Below are 18164 nucleotides of genomic sequence, written 5' to 3'. Positions count from 1 at the left end.
ATATTGGCATCGAACATGTCACCCTCCCTAGGAGAGGGGGTGACCTTGGTAATGTATTGTTAAAATGAGAGGCTGCCTGAATCTTTAATTTAAAGACCCTTCCTCCCTCCGGTCTCAACATAGACTTTGACCTGAAGCCATTCTTGTGATTGTTGGGATATTGCTGTGGTAAATGTTTGTTGGCTTATGTAGTCTAAATTGTATCTATGATCGTATGCTATCCAGTCATGTTTTTGGTATGTTATTTTTATATTTGAAGATTAACCAATGATATCAGGCCACACCCGGCCATGATTACAGACACCTGTGTATGTCCTTTGACACTATATAAACTAGTCACCCCGTAGTGTTTGTCATTATACCCTGATGAAGACAGCTTGTCTGTCTGTTGGTTATTAAATTATTGCATCTGAGCTCGTAGAGTGTGCGGCACTCCTTTAATTTTCCTAGGCTTAGTCAGGGCAGCAGGTAGCCTCGTGGTTAGAGCGTTGGACTAGTAACCGAAAGGTTGTAAGATCGAATCCCCGAGCTGACAAAGTAAAAATATGTCGTTCTGTCCCTGAACAAGGCAGTTAACCCACTGTTCCTAGGCTGTCATTGAAAATAAGAATTGGTTCTTAATTGACTTGCCTAGTTAAATAAAGGTAAAAAAATAATGATCATATCTGTATTTATAACTAGGCTTGGGCAGTATATACCATATATGGGCTATTTGGAAATAACCACAGGAGGGTTTTTCAATACTGTTGAAACTAACTAGAATCTTTGATGTATTTTTTATACATATTTACAGTGACTTTTTACCTTTTTTTGGTTTTTATTTACCACCTTTTTCTCCCCAATTTTGGATCTGGTCTCATCGCTGCAACTCCCCAATGAGCTCGGGAGAGGAGGAGGTGGAGTCATGTGTCCCCCGAAACATGACCCGCCCATCCACACTCCTTAACATTAGCCAGCTTAACCCGGAAACCAGCCGCACCAATTCGTTGGAGGAAACACCGTTCTACTGGCGACCGGGTTCAGCCCGCAGGCAAGTAATGCCTCACCGGCCAAACTCTCCCCTAACCCGGACGACTCTGGGCCAATTGTGCACCATCCTATGGGACTCCCGGCCACAACCGGTTGTGGCACAGCCCGAATGAACCCGGGTCTGTAGTAACGCCTCTAGCACTGCGATGCAGTGCCTTAGACTGCTGTGCCACTCAGCAGGCCCTACCTCAACTTTTAAAATGATGAGTCACTCACTGTTGTGCAGCACTCACTAGGTGATCTATATACTGATATATGTAGTTACACTATGGAATTCACAACTAAATGTTTGCCAGCTAGATATCTAATAACTATTAAGTTAACTTTCTAAAATGTGCTAAAGCTGTGCAGTTGTGCATTTGATTTGCTAACTTAGTAGCTGGTTATCTAGCTAGCTAGCTAAGTGGTTAGCTTCTTGCAATCAAGCTCCTCTTGGTAACAGCAGATAATTCCCTCCTTGATCAAGAGACAGTATTTGTTTTGTGCGTGCAGCAAACTTTGAGTAGCATTTTTGAGTTACTTGTATAACTTTATCAGCTGGGATGTCTATCCTGTAAATAGCTTATGTCAGAGACTGTATGAAATAGTTAGCATTTAGCTAGCATTCGCTATTGGATTTTACATGTACTTGTTAGCATTGCTAACCTTTGAATTGAGAATAGTGTTCATTGCCGATATTATCGAATATCCTGGGATGGAACAAAGTCGGTATGAAGGTATAACTCCCTGGATACTGCCCAAGCCTATTTATAACACTTCTCATGATGCCACAGTGGTGGCTCTTCATATCAGAGTAGAAACAATGTGTAGGAACACTTGCACCATCAACACCGACATGACTGAAGTTATGACATTCTACGTTCCACTCAAAGGTTTATTTTGGGACCACGACAGTTGACAGCTACTATGTTAGATCCACAGTCAGTCTATTCTGAGACCCCAATGTAATGGTGTAATGTGTTCTAGTTAAATATTGTGTGGGCTAAGGGGCCCAGGAGCTATGTACGTGCTCCAGATACAAACATTTAAACTATATCCAAACATCGCTGGCATCATAACTTTTGTAAATATCAGAATATTTACAAAATAGAAAGGATGGCAGGACATGAATATTTAAAATCACCCCAATTCAAACCACTCCATCTATCAGTGTGTTTGGTGTAGTGTGAGAGTTCAGGAGATGTTTGGGGTAGACCTGTGGGTCCATATTGACATTGATTTTAAGTAACCTTTGGTCCACTGCTTGATAAACAGCCATTCTCCTTCACACTCATGAATTTTGGATCTGGATTTTGATTGCAAATGCTGATGGGGTTATCATGTGTCTTGTCTCTTAAGTTTGTCCAAATGTTTTGACAGTGTTTGCAAGTCTGGAGGCTCATAGACCTCACCAAGTATTCAGTAACTAGCACAGTTACCATAGAGCATAATACATCATTTTCAGATTTGCCATAGTCAATTAAGATTTTATAATTAACCTCAAATCCTCTGTAATAAAGGACCATACAATAATGTTGTGATCAGAATTGCCTGATTAATATATTGTTATGTGAATCGACATGCTGTCCCCTGGCCTGTTGACTGACTAGTATGTTGTTGTGCTTGTCTCTTCCACAGAGCTGCCGTATGGCTGGGAGAAGATCGATGACCCTATTTACGGAAGTTACTATGTGGAGTAAGTCTGGACCCACTGCTTTAATATTTAATGACTATTTTGATTTCCAGTGTTCCCCCGTGTTTCCACTGTCCTGTGTTAGTCAGAGTCATTAACGCTGCACAGGGCTTTGGCCAGGAGGCAGAGGGTGGGTTTTTCTGCTGCTCATTTATACCTCTATCTCTGTCTGTCTGTCCGTGTGGATGGGTCAGTGGGTGATTGTTTGTTAGGCATTTGTGAGTGTGTGTGTGTGTGTGTATATGTGTGTCTCTGCGTGAGTGTGTACCTGTGTACCTGTTTACATGCGCAAGTTTATGTGTGTGTGTGTGTGTGTGTGTGTGTGTGTGTGTGCGATGGTGATGTGTCTCTGTCTTCTCTATTGAACCAAATGTACCCTTCCTATTCTGGACGTGTCCTTTCTCTTGCTGGATGCGCACTAGTCCCCCTAGTCCAGGGAGAGGAGGGAACGTCTATTTATAGCCTGGCTGGAGAGGGGGTTTGGCTGGCTGGCCGTGTTCTATTCTCTATCCCCAAGAAAGACTAGAACACTGCACCTGCCTTGCCTATACTCCCTTTCTCCCGCTGCCATGTAGAAATCCCATATCCCCAGGCAGCCACTGAGCCATTGCACACACGCACACTAGCACCATACCTGACCCTGCCAAGTCCAATAGTTACAGATGAAGTCAGAAGTTTACATACACCTTAGCCAAATACATTTAAACTCAGTTCTTCATAATTCCTGACATTTAATCCTCGTAAGAATTCCCTGTCTTAGGTCAGTTAGGATCACCACTTTATTTTAAGAATGTGAAATGTCAGAATAATAGTAGAGAGAATGATTTATTTCAGCTTTTATTTCTTTCATCACATTCCCTGTGGGTCAGAAGATATACTCAATTAGTATTTGGTAGCATTGCCTTTAAATTGTTTAATTTGGGCCTCCCGGGTGGCGCAGTGGTTAAGAGCCACCAGAGACTCTGAGTTTGCGCCCAGGCTCTGTTGTAACCGGCCGCGACCGGTAGGTCCGTGGGGCGATGCAGAATTGGCCTAGCGTCAGGGATATCATTGTCTCATCGCGCACCAGTGACTCCTGTGGCGGGCCGGGCGCAGTGCACGATAACCAAGGTTGCCAGGTGCATGGTGTTTCCTCCGACACATTGGTGCAGCTGGCTTCCGGGTTGGATGCGCGCTGTGTTAAGAAGCAGTGCGGCTTGGTTGGGTTGTGTATCGGAGGACGCATGACTTTCGACCTTCGTCTCTCCCGAGCCCGTACGAGAGTTGTAGCGATGAGACATGATAGTAGCTACTAACAATTGGATACCACAAAATTGGGGAGAAAAATGGGGTAAAATTAAATAAAAAAAATAAAAACATTTGTTTAATTTCGGCCAAACGTTTCGGGTAGCCTTCCACAAGCTTCCCACAATAAGTTGGGTGATTTTTGGCCCATTCCTCCTGACAGATCTGGTGTAACTGAGTCATGTTTGTAGGCCTCCTTGCTCGCACACGCTTTTTCAGTTCTGCCCACAAATGTTCTATAGGATTGAGTTCAGGGCTTTGTGATGGCCACTCCAATACCTTGACTTTGTTGTCCTTAAGCCACTTTGCCACAACTTTGGAAGTATGCTTGCGGTTATTGTCCATTTGGAAGACCCATTTGCGACCAAGCTTTAACTTTCTGACTGATGTCTTGAGATGTTGCTTCAATATATCCACATAATTTCCCTTCCTCATGATGACATCTATTTTATGAAGTGCACCAGTCCCTCCTGCAGCAAAGCACCCCCACAACATGATGCTGCCACCCCCGTGATTCACTGTTGGGATGGTGTTCTTTGGCTAGCAAGCATCCTCCTTTTCCCTCCAAACATAAAGATGGTCATTATGGCAAAACAGTTAAATTTTTTGTTTCTTTAGACCAGAGGACATTTATCCAAAAAGTACAATCTTTGTCCCCATGTGCAGTTGCAAACCGTAGTCTGGCTTTTTTATGGCGGTTTTGGAGCAGTGGCTTCTTCCTTGCTGAGGGGCCTTTCAGGTTATGTCGATATAGGACTCGTTTTACTGTGGATATAGATACTTTTGTACCTGTTTCCTCCAGCATCTTCACAAAGTCCTTTGCTGTTGTTCTGGGATTGATTTGCACTTTTCGCACCAAAGTAAGTTCATCTCTAGGAGACAGAATGTATCTCCTTCCTGAGCGGTATGACGGCTGCATGGTCCCATGGTGTTTATACTTGCGTACTATTGTTGGTACAGATGAACGTGGTACCTTCAGGTGTTTGGAAATTGCTCCCAAGGATGAACCAGACTTGTGGAGGTCTAAAAAAAATGTCTGAGGTCTTGGCTGATTTCTTTTGATTTTCCCATGATGTCAAGCAAAGAGGCATTGAGTTTAAAGGTAGGCATCCACAGGTACACCTCCAATTAACTCAAATGATGTCAATTAGCCTATCAGAAGCTTCTAAAGCCATGACATAATTTTCTGGAATTTTCCAAGCTGTTTAAAGGCACAGTCAACTTAGTGGAATTGTGATAGAGAATTATAAGTGAAACAATCTGTCTGTAAGCAATTGTTGGAAAAATGACATGTGCCATGCACAAAGTAGATGTCCTAACCAACTTGCCAAAACTATAGTTTGTTAACAAGAAATGTGTGGAGTGGTTGAAAAACAAGTTTTAATGACTCCAACCTAAGTGTATGTAAGCTTCCCACTTCAACTGTATGTCCCACTGCCTGGCTGTACCGTTGAATTGACCTCATATCTCATGAAGAAACAGAGGGTGTGTAGGCCGGGCAGACGCTGTGCGCATTATTCCTCCAGTCTCGCACCGTCCAGGAGGACACATCTAAATGATGATTAATTACTTCCCACTTTCCAAATTACAGTATTTATAATTATCGACTATAATTATCGACTCGCTCCCGAAGACGTACCAAATTAGCACTGACAGAATGTTTTTAGAAAATACACTCAAGGAGACATCTTTTTTCAGAACCCACTCCAGAAATACAAAATGATTCCTAATGCTGATTACAGGAAGCTGCTGATATCAGTAGAATGGGACCTAATTGGGCATTTGTTCATTTTTTCTTAGCCAAGCCATTCTGCAGCTCCATTACATAATACTAGGGATAGTAAGGCTATTGAATGAATCATCGTAGCACAGCACTGTGCATCCAGCTTTTTTACAGAGGGAGAGAGGAAGAGGATGAGGAGGTGGATACTACAGAGAGCACAGAGGAATGTTATACCTTTCTTTCTCTGTAGCCACATAAACAGGCGGACACAGTTTGAGAACCCAGTCTTGGAAGCCAAGAGGAGAGTCCAGCAACACCAGCAAATGCAAGAGCAGGGTCTGTCCTCGCTGCCCCTACCTACTATCTACAGAGGTAAGGCACCCTCTACCTCTACCCAATGTGTTAAGAGTTTGTGTATGATTCTTGTGTGTAGATGTTTTTAGCTCTAGGGAAATGTCTGTCATCTTTGTGTTTGTGTATCACTCATTCTTCACAACTCCCTTTTCTTCGCTAACACTTCGCTAACACTTCGCTAACACCAGCTTCTCTGTTCAGCACACGTTTACCACCCCACTAAGTTCATCGAGGCTGTCTGAGGTAAACCATGCTGTATAGGTTGAGAGGGTTTGTCTCCGTGTTAAATTGGCCTCTGTGAGTGAAGGGGTTTGTCTCCATGGTTACCCTTCCTGTACGCTGAAAAGTGAAGGCAGTGACAGAAGAGAGGGGTAAAAAACATGAATATTTCCTCACATATAAACAAGGAGATAGAAAGGAAGTTTACTTGTGGGAGCAGCAGACAGAGAGTGGACTACTTTATCTCTGTCACAGTGGTAGAGGAGGTTCCACTCTCCGCCACGTTACCCACAGCCACCCTGGCCCACATCGGCCCGGCCCCGGAGCGCTGCCAGAGCCTCAGCGACCTCTCCCAGTCCCTCCCTCCGGGCCACCGGGTGTCGCTGTTGGACCTGCACACCCACATGCCCCCCGCCTCCACCACCAACTCCCCACTGCGGCGCCCCCACCGGGCGCGGAGGGATACGTCGTGCTTCCCACACCAGCACCTCCACCAGTCGCTGCACGCCTTCGTGGTAGAGCCGGCTGCTGTGGGTTGCAGCCCCCTGTGGTGCTCTCTCAGTAAGTAGGGCAGTGAGTAGTGATACAGGCTTCTTCTTCTTCTGCTTGCACTGAGCTGCCGCGCTCTCTTTTCAAAGCATGCCTGCTTCCCCGACAGACCCACGCTGGATCCCTCCTCATCTCAGGCGCTCGACTCGCTGCTTGACATGTTTGATGGCGCTACACTACGTTGTGTCTTCCCCTCCTTACGTCTGGCGTCAGGCAGCAGAAACTGTAAACACCCTGCTCTATGTCTGGACGCCTGACAACAAACGTTGGCTTTAAGCAAACAGAGAGAGACGGGTGTGTGCCCCCTACTTGCCTTCCAAGGTGAACGGAGTGGAGATTGAATTGAGTGTGGCAAACCCTCGTTGGCTGAGTTTTCCCCTTTGCCGTGCCAGAGACTATTTCATGAATCCTGGCCTTCCACCTTTTGGTTCCCTGAGCATTGTTTTTTGGGCGGATGAAGCGAGCTCATGATTCTTCAGTGTTCCAACAGCATGTTGTTCCAGAATGTGAAGATCTCTCACTTGCTTTCCTCACCCCTCTTGAGAAGGGAAATATACCAAGTTACTCCCATGGATGTAGATTATTCCTTTATTTTCTGCACTGTGTTTTTGCTCCAGCCTCTGAGTGTGTATTCAGCTAACAGAACCTTGGGTAGGATTGGAGTGGAAGTGATGACAGTTTACATGGCTGTAGACATTCAGTGGAAGGTCCTTGGCTGTGGCAGCTTGGAGCTGGAGCAAACACCGTCCCATCTGCATAAGTCAGCACCCAACCCTCACTGTTCTAACCCTGCCTACCCCTCCACCTACCCAGAGAGTATCCCTGTGTTCATGCAGCCCCTCCACCAAACAAGCCTCACCTCTACCATCCTATTGAATGATAAAATGGCCTTGCATCAGCATTTGTGGTGTATCATGCTCGCTTTGTCAAGGTCTAAGTATGATGTATGAGTGTATATTGTTTATTGATTGTGTGTGTGTGTGTATATGTGTGTGTGTGTGTGTCCCTGCACACTTGTACTTGTGTGTGTTGTGTCTGCCTGCGTGCCTGTCTGTCCGTCCCTCCGTCTGTGTGTGTGTGTATGTGTGTGTTCTCCCTTACAGAGAAGCCCCTGTTCACACGGGACGCCACCCAGCTGAAGGGCAGCTTCCTGTCCACGGCCCTGCAGAAGAGCAACATGGGTTTTGGCTTCACCATCATTGGAGGAGACGAGCCAGATGAGTTCCTGCAGGTCAAGAGTGTCATACCTGACGGCCCCGCTGCACAGGACGGAAAGATGGACACAGGTAAACCTGACCTCGTCTGAAAGATGGACACAGGTAAAACTGACCTCGTCTGAAAGATGGACACAGGTAAAACTGACCTCGTCTGAAAGATGGACACAGGTCAAACTGACCTTGTCTGAAAGATAGACACAGGTAAAACTGACCTCGTCTGAAAGATAGACACAGGTAAAACTGACCTCGTCTGAAAGATAGACACAGGTCAAACTGACCTAGTCTGAAAGATGGACACAGGTCAAACTGACCTCGTCTGAAAGATGGACACAGGTAAAACTGACCTCGTCTGAAAGATAGACACAGGTAAAACTGACCTCGTCTGAAAGATGGACACAGGTAAAACTGACCTCATCTGAAAGATGGACACAGGTAAACCTGACCTCGTCTGAAAGATGGACACAGGTAAAACTGACCTCGTCTGAAAGATGGACACAGGTCAAACTGACCTTGTCTGAAAGATAGACACAGGTAAAACTGACCTCGTCTGAAAGATAGACACAGGTAAAACTGACCTAGTCTGAAAGATGGACACAGGTCAAACTGACCTCGTCTGAAAGATGGACACAGGTAAAACTGACCTCGTCTGAAAGATGGACACAGGTCAAACTGACCTCGTCTGAAAGATGGACACAGGTCAAACTGACCTCGTCTGAAAGATGGACACAGGTCAAACTGACCTTGTCTGAAAGATGGACACAGGTAAACCTGACCTCGTCTGAAAGATGGACACAGGTAAAACTGACCTCGTCTGAAAGATGGACACAGGTCAAACTGACCTTGTCTGAAAGATAGACACAGGTAAAACTGACCTCGTCTGAAAGATAGACACAGGTAAAACTGACCTAGTCTGAAAGATGGACACAGGTCAAACTGACCTCGTCTGAAAGATGGACACAGGTAAAACTGACCTCGTCTGAAAGATAGACACAGGTAAAACTGACCTCGTCTGAAAGATGGACACAGGTAAAACTGACCTCGTCTGAAAGATGGACACAGGTCAAACTGACCTTGTCTGAAAGATAGACACAGGTAAAACTGACCTCGTCTGAAAGATAGACACAGGTAAAACTGACCTCGTCTGAAAGATAGACACAGGTCAAACTGACCTAGTCTGAAAGATGGACACAGGTCAAACTGACCTCGTCTGAAAGATGGACACAGGTAAAACTGACCTCGTCTGAAAGATAGACACAGGTAAAACTGACCTCGTCTGAAAGATGGACACAGGTAAAACTGACCTCATCTGAAAGATGGACACAGGTAAACCTGACCTCGTCTGAAAGATGGACACAGGTAAAACTGACCTCGTCTGAAAGATGGACACAGGTCAAACTGACCTTGTCTGAAAGATAGACACAGGTAAAACTGACCTCGTCTGAAAGATAGACACAGGTAAAACTGACCTAGTCTGAAAGATGGACACAGGTCAAACTGACCTCGTCTGAAAGATGGACACAGGTAAAACTGACCTCGTCTGAAAGATGGACACAGGTCAAACTGACCTCGTCTGAAAGATGGACACAGGTCAAACTGACCTCGTCTGAAAGATGGACACAGGTCAAACTGACCTTGTCTGAAAGATGGACACAGGTAAACCTGACCTCGTCTGAAAGATGGACACAGGTAAAACTGACCTCGTCTGAAAGATGGACACAGGTCAAACTGACCTTGTCTGAAAGATAGACACAGGTAAAACTGACCTCGTCTGAAAGATAGACACAGGTAAAACTGACCTAGTCTGAAAGATGGACACAGGTCAAACTGACCTCGTCTGAAAGATGGACACAGGTAAAACTGACCTCGTCTGAAAGATAGACACAGGTAAAACTGACCTCGTCTGAAAGATGGACACAGGTAAAACTGACCTCGTCTGAAAGATGGACACAGGTAAAACTGACCTCGTCTGAAAGATGGACAGAGGTAAAACTGACCTCGTCTGAAAGCTGGACAGAGGTAAAACTGACCTCGTCTGAAAGATGGACACAGGTAAAACTGACCTCGTCTGAAAGATAGACACAGGTCAAACTGACCTCGTCTGAAAGATGGACACAGGTAAAACTGACCTCGTCTGAAAGATGGACACAGGTAAAACTGACCTAGTCTGAAAGATGGACACAGGTCAAACTGACCTCGTCTGAAAGATGGACACAGGTCAAACTGACCTCGTCTGAAAGATGGACACAGGTCAAACTGACCTCGTCTGAAAGATGGGCACAGGTCAAACTGACCTCGTCTGAAAGATGGACACAGGTAAAACTGACCTTGTCTGAAAGATGGACACAGGTCAAACTGACCTCGTCTGAAAGATGGACACAGGTCAAACTGACCTCGTCTGAAAGATGGACACAGGTCAAACTGACCTCGTCTGAAAGATGGACACAGGTCAAACTGAGCTAGTCTAAAAGATGGACACAGGTCAAACTGAGCTAGTCTGAAAGATGGACACAGGTCAAACTGAGCTAGTCTAAAAGATGGACACAGGTCAAACTGAGCTAGTCTGAAAGATGGACACAGGTCAAACTGAGCTAGTCTGAAAGATGGACACAGGTCAAACTGAACTAGTCTAAAAGATGGACACAGGTCAAACTGAGCTAGTCTAAAAGATGGACACAGGTCAAACTGAGCTAGTCTACTCACATTGAACCACACACATTCATAACACAGACTTCTACACACACACAGTGTTTACACACATGTATTCTATACATACTGACAAACAGGTAAATGTACACATTACATGTACATGCTTACTTAAACGACACACGTACAAGACATGAACACGTACAGATAGCAAGAGAGTGTTTGGACTGGAAATGGCCTCTCCTTGAGTGTCTCAATGGGACAGTCTCTCTGAAACAATGGGACAATCTATAGTGGTGACCCAGCAGGAGAGATAATCACTCTCTCTCTATCTCTCTATCTATATATATATATATAGTGGTGACCCAGCAGGAGAGATAATATCTCTCCCTCTCTATCTCTCTATCTATATATATATATATATATAGTGGTTACCCAGCAGGAGAGATAATCTCTCTCTCTCTCTATCTATATATATATATATAGTGGTGACCCAGCAGGAGAGATAATCTCTCTCTCTCTCTCTATCTCTTTCTCTCTCTCTCTATATATATATATATATATATATATATATATAGTGGTGACCCAGCAGGAGAGATAATCTCTCTCTCTCTCTCTCTCTCTCTCTCTCTATCTATATATATATATATATATAGTGGTGACCCAGCAGGAGAGATAATCTCTCTTTCTCTCTCTCTCTATATATATATATATATATATATATATATATAGTGGTGACCCAGCAGGAGAGATAATCTCTCTCTCTCTCTATCTATATATATATATATATATATATATATGTGTGTGTGGTGACCCAGCAGGAGAGATAATCTCTCTCTATCTCTCTATCTATATATATACAGTGCCTTGCGAAAGTATTCGGCCCCCTTGAACTTTGCGACCTTTTGCCACATTTCAGGCTTCAAACATAAAGATATAAAACTGTATTTTTTTGTGAAGAATCAACAACAAGTGGGACACAATCATGAAGTGGAACGACATTTATTGGATATTTCAAACTTTTTTAACAAATCAAAAACTGAGAAATTGGGCGTGCAAAATTATTCAGCCCCCTTAAGTTAATACTTTGTAGCGCCACCTTTTGCTGCGATTACAGCTGTAAGTCGCTTGGGGTATGTCTCTATCAGTTTTGCACATCGAGAGACTAACATTTTTTCCCATTCCTCCTTGCAAAACAGCTCGAGCTCAGTGAGGTTGGATGGAGAGCATTTGTGAACAGCAGTTTTCAGTTCTTTCCACAGATTCTCGATTGGATTCAGGTCTGGACTTTGACTTGGCCATTCTAACACCTGGATATGTTTATTTTTGAACCATTCTATTGTAGATTTTGCTTTATGTTTTGGATCATTGTCTTGTTGGAAGACAAATCTCCGTCCCAGTCTCAGGTCTTTTGCAGACTCCATCAGGTTTTCTTCCAGAATGGTCCTGTATTTGGCTCCATCCATCTTCCCATCAATTTTAACCATCTTCCCTGTCCCTGCTGAAGAAAAGCAGGCCCAAACCATGATGCTGCCACCACCATGTTTGACAGTGGGGATGGTGTGTTCAGCTGTGTTGCTTTTACGCCAAACATAACGTTTTGCATTGTTGCCAAAAAGTTCAATTTTGGTTTCATCTGACCAGAGCACCTTCTTCCACATGTTTGGTGTGTCTCCCAGGTGGCTTGTGGCAAACTTTAAACAACACTTTTTATGGATATCTTTAAGAAATGGCTTTCTTCTTGCCACTCTTCCATAAAGGCCAGATTTGTGCAATATACGACTGATTGTTGTCCTATGGACAGAGTCTCCCACCTCAGCTGTAGATCTCTGCAGTTCATCCAGAGTGATCATGGGCCTCTTGGCTGCATCTCTGATCAGTCTTCTCCTTGTATGAGCTGAAAGTTTAGAGGGACGGCCAGGTCTTGGTAGATTTTCAGTGGTCTGATACTCCTTCCATTTCAATATTATCGCTTGCACAGTGCTCCTTGGGATGTTTAAAGCTTGGGACATCTTTTTGTATCCAAATCCGGCTTTAAACTTCTTCACAACAGTATCTCGGACCTGCCTGGTGTGTTCCTTGTTCTTCATGATGCTCTCTGCGCTTTTAACGGACCTCTGAGACACTCACAGTGCAGGTGCATTTATACAGAGACTTGATTACACACAGGTGGATTGTATTTATCATCATTAGTCATTTAGGTCAACATTGGATCATTCAGAGATCCTCACTGAACTTCTGGAGAGAGTTTGCTGCACTGAAAGTAAAGGGGCTGAATAATTTTGCACGCCCAATTTTTCAGTTTTTGATTTGTTAAAACAGCTTGAAATATCCAATAAATGTTGTTCCACTTCATGATTGTGTCCCACTTGTTGTTGATTCTTCACAAAAAAATACAGTTTTATATCTTTATGTTTGAAGCCTGAAATGTGGCAAAAGGTCGCAAAGTTCAAGGGGGCCGAATACTTTCGCAAGGCACTGTATATAGTGGTGACCCAGCAGGAGAGATAATCTCTCTCTATCTCTCTATCTATCTATATATATATATATATATATATATATATATATATATATATATATATATATATATATATATAGTGGTGACCCAGCAGGAGAGTTCATCTCTCTCTCTCTGCACATGTGTGTGGGGTGCAGTGTGTGTGCAAACTTGCCTGTAAGACTGTTTGGGTGCATATGTGTGTGCGTGCGGGGCTGAGTTTGTCCATTAATCACTGTAAGGTTTCTTAACACCATAACTCCTGGCCCTGCCTGTGCTCCCCGGGCTGCATGGGACACACACACACATACACACTGAGAAACTAGCCAACTGCACTAAAAGTCAGCAGGGGAATATAACTCTGGAAGTCCTGTCAATGCTCTCTGCATGGCCCTGTGTATTTATAAACTACTCTGCATGGCCCTGAGTATTTATAAACTACTCTGCATGGCCCTGTGTATTTATAAACTACTCTGCATGGCCCTGTGTATTTATAAACTACTCTGCATGGCCCTGTGTATTTATAAACTACTCTGCATGGCCCTGTGTATTTATAAACTACTCTGCATGGCCCTGAGTATTTATAAACTACTCTGCATGGCCCTGTGTATTTATAAACTACTCTGCATGGCCCTGTGTATTTATAAACTACTCTGCATGGCCCTGTGTATTTATAAACTACTCTGCATTACTAGACTGGACCAAGTGCAGTATTTTCCCTGACTCATTCATCAGTGCCTTGACCTGGTTGTACTGTACTATAATGTACTGTAGTATGCTGTACTGTAGTATACCGTACTATACTGTACAATACTATACTGTACAATACTATACAATACTATACTGTACTGTAGTATACCGTACTATACTGTACAATACTATACTGTACTGTAGTATACTGTACTGTATAGTGTTGGCTGATACAGTAGTTGATGGGTCATTTCAGGTCAGACTAGATGGTACATTTTACATTGTGAGATGATCATATGTTTCATGTGCCACAATATATCATGTGGAAGTATTACAATGTATGATACACTATAATGTAGCTATTCAAATTATAGCCGAGTCAGACCATTACTGCTTTTCCAGCTGCTAGATAGGTATTATTACTTAGGTAGTGTAGAGACCATTTTCGACCAACCTTTTCTTGGCGATACTTCCTCAATTCCCGACTTGGAAGATAGCGCTTGTCTTCTAAACTTCCATGGATAGTTGCAGCTGGTTGAATTTAGAAAATGCTTCCTTATTAATTTAAATATTTTTTTTTGTTCCATGATGTAATCCAACACCGCCAACTTGTCTATTTCAAATATTTTCAAATCTCATTGAGACAGGTGGATGTCCACCCCAAAATGTCTTATGTCATGTGCGTGACTCAGAAATCAATCGTCGTGTTGAATGGCATTCACCTGTCTCGATCAATGAGAAGATTTGAAATAGACAAGATGTCAGTGTACACATTGTTGTATTTACTTCATGGAGAAAAACCTTTAAAATGACGGAGCATTTTCTAAATTCAAACAAACCACCTGCAACTATCCATGGAAGTTTTGAAAACATGCGTTGTCTTCCAAGTCAGGAATTGAGGAAGTATCGCCAAGTAAAGGTTGCAATAATGTCCATCAGCCAGCTGGAACAGCAGTAATGGTCTGATTAGGCAATATTTTTAATAGCTAGGTATACTATCTATTCTGTGGTCCTCCCAACGTTCTCCTCCCATCCTCTCCTCTCCTCTCCTCTCCTCTCCTCTCCTCTCCAGACTCAGTGGCCTAGTTAAGCTGTGTTGGATTCTAGCAGCTCATCGTTAATAGAGGGAGAGAGAGAAACCAGGCCTGTGGAAGTGTGAAATTCCCCATTTCAGAAGGATTATTTGTCGCTCTCTGTCCGTACACACACACACACACACACTCGCATTCGCACTCACACTGTGCACACGGCCTCTTCTGCCTGCTTCGCTACATGGTTGCAGACCCAGAGAAATGTGTCGAGGAAAAACATATGATACCATATCTTTCAGCGGGGACACAGTGGTTCGATGTGACACTGTATTTGTTAGAGGGAAAGCACAGTATATTTCATGGTAAAGTAAGTGACCTTATACAGTGACCTGGAATGTACAGTATTGGAGGAGGATAAAGTGACACGGTATGTGATGGGGTCCATTGACATAGCGTTGGGTTCATGCAATCAAACCAATAGCAACGTACCTTTGTTTCCACAACTAAACCCACACACGTACCCTTATCTAAAAACGTAAAGCATCTGCCTGTGAAGAGAAGCTACCTACAATTCTTAAAGGTGACTCACCACCTGGATTCGGTCTTATGTAGCAAAATTTGAAATTGTGTATTTTACATTGGATACAAGTAGAGCAACAAAATGGTGTGTCATACACTAAAATGGTATATCATACACTGCATTTTTGAGGAACAATGGGAAAGTAATTCTGCTTTGAAAGTTGATAAACTTGTAAATTCACTTTTGAGAAAATGGCCATTGAATGTTTTGGTATCTAGTGATGATATCTTTTTTGTCTACACCCATTCATCATCGTTCACACCCTTTTAAGCTTTAGCCCCACCCATCTAACATGAAAACAGCCTAACCAGCTCTGCTGGCAACAATTTCATTACGCTTTTTTTCCGGACGTTTACTGACATCGGCCATATTCAACGGGTGTTGTGCACTTTAGCTAAAGACATGTAGCTAGCTAGCTAGGTAAACAATGAACCTAACTAGGTAAACAGCGTGTACGATTACACACTAACGAGCCAGCCAGCTAACGTAAACAACAATCTAGGTAAACAACAATGAACACAGTGCCAAATCATGTCATTACTACTCTGTATGAATATGCTGGGAGCTAACTAACCAGGTTCAATGATAGCTAGCTAACATTAGGCTCTAACTATAAAAGCGAACGGCTCTGGGATACCACTAACGTCAGCCAGGGAGCCAACCAGCTAACATTAGCTAGCTAGCGAACAGTACACTTTAACTGGAAATGAAACCACTTTCTGTCAAAATTAGAAATGTGTAATATCTGAAAATGTAGCTAGCTAACGCTAGACTATCTTACTTGTATACATCATTATGCATGATGGATGCGTCTCCCTATCACGGATGCCATGCCACGGTTGCCCTTAGTTTGAAGATGTAATCCGGAGACAGGTGTTTTCTCCATCTCTTTAGCTATCATACTCTAATTCCACTGATTTCAAAACTTGATCCTCCAGAAGTGGAGAGCAACACGTATGCAGCTCCACTACACAATACGTTTTTTAAAAGCCGCGTTCGACACGATTACCAACACAGACTGACCAGCTCAAATAGACAAAAGCCTTCTATATGACAGACCAATCCGAACTTCTCTCTCGGCATGTCCAGCCCCCTCATTATCTCAACCAATCATGGCTAGTGGGAAGATTGCTGTCTTTTTCTGCGGCTTAACCAACAAGGCTCGTAATTTAAAAAATGTATTCGTATTTACAAATGGCATACAAGTTTGTTATTAAGGCATGAAAGTTCACAGGTTCGAGAAGGCATTTTGATAAACAAATACTTTTTTACGTTCAAACGTCTCTCTTGTCAAGTCGTGACTTGCGACATATGCCTAGTTTCCTGAATCGGGTCACATAGACTAAATAGCTGTTCTGCAGTGACAGCAGTGCAGTGCTGTGGGGTCAGTAGTGCAGTTGCAGTGCTGTGGTTGTCACTGTGTCATCATCAGTGCTAATGCTCTCTCTCGCACTTTCTCTCTTCATCTCTCTCTCTCTCCCTCTCTCTCTTTCTCCATATCTCTCTCTCTGTCGTTTTCTTTCTGTCTGTGTGTGTATGTGCCAATGGTCCAGATGGCTACTCTGTCCTGCGCCATGGACACATATGGCACCCACTGCAGTCAGAACCCCCCTACTGGGGACACTTTAACACTATGATATGATGGGCTGTTCTTGGCAGGAGGAGGGTGTCTCCTGTTCCATACTGTTGAACGACCATTAGTAGAAGATAGATGTTATTAGACTTTGGAGATAGGCGTGATGGGAGGGATGGAAGCATCATGGTCCTTGGTGCTAGATAGTGTGTTTCTATTGGTCAGGTCATAGTGTGGAGGTTGGAGGACATTGGTGATTTAAGACGTAGGGTAATGTGGAGTAGAGGTTCGTGATTGTTTTGAGAAAGAACTAGAAGTCAAATAAAAGCGGAGGATAGAGACAGAGAGACAAAGTGTGTGTGTGTGTGTGTGTGTGTGTGTGTGTGTGTGTGTGTGTGTGTGTGTGTGTGTGTGTGTGTGTGTGTGTGTGTGTGTGTGTGTGTGTGTGTGTGTGTGTGTGTGTGTGTGTGGCACTGTGTGAGTGTGTTCGTATGTATGCGCCTGCATATTTGGTGTGTGAGAAAATGCGAGTGAAATCCTGCAGTGGTGTCCCTCCTCGTCACCCGTCATAAAGAATGATTTCTTGGGCCACTGCGGCCAGGGCATGATGAGGTCATGGCGCCATCATTTGTTTTCCAGGAGCGTGTGAAGCTATTGATTGTGACACCAGGGCTCCAGGCAAATGTCGTCCATATTTACCCAGATTAATTAAACAGTCCTGCTTCCGCACGTCACACTGCCTCCAGGAATACGTTATCGCTAGCTCTGTCAATATGAATCTGCATTTAAACTCTGAACGCGTTCTGTCTCCACACAAAAAGGAAATGACAATGACAGGGTATGCTAAGTAGACTGGTTCCCAGGTCTGTTTGTGCTGAGTTGGAAACGTCTATGGTAATTGTGCATACATCTCTCTCTCTCTCTCTCTCTCTCTCTCTCCCTCTCTCTCTCCCTTTCTCTCCCTCTCTCTCTCTCCTTCTCTCTCATTGGCATAATAATTATGCTTACAATTGAAAAATAATGATTGTCATTATAAACCTGGGCAGTGCGTTTTGGCGATACTGAAATTAAATATGGATGCCACCTTGTGTTCTCCCTCTTAA

General features: G+C 43.6%; 1 protein-coding gene across 1 annotated transcript in view; it reads left to right on the top strand.

The window, feature by feature from the left end:
- Positions 1-18164, top strand: part of LOC139392938 (membrane-associated guanylate kinase, WW and PDZ domain-containing protein 2-like) — a 103228-nt gene that overhangs the window by 42811 nt on the left and 42253 nt on the right. The window contains exons 6-8 of the mRNA XM_071141255.1: positions 2647-2704; positions 5959-6080; positions 7934-8116. Coding sequence (XP_070997356.1) covers positions 2647-2704; positions 5959-6080; positions 7934-8116 — 363 coding nt within the window. The remainder of the gene's footprint in view (positions 1-2646; positions 2705-5958; positions 6081-7933; positions 8117-18164) is intronic.

This window comes from Oncorhynchus clarkii, chromosome 33, assembly GCF_045791955.1.
Source record: "Oncorhynchus clarkii lewisi isolate Uvic-CL-2024 chromosome 33, UVic_Ocla_1.0, whole genome shotgun sequence".
NCBI lineage: Eukaryota > Metazoa > Chordata > Actinopteri > Salmoniformes > Salmonidae > Oncorhynchus > Oncorhynchus clarkii.
Note: the sequence above shows the minus strand (reverse complement) of the source record. Positions and strands in the feature narration are given on the sequence as shown.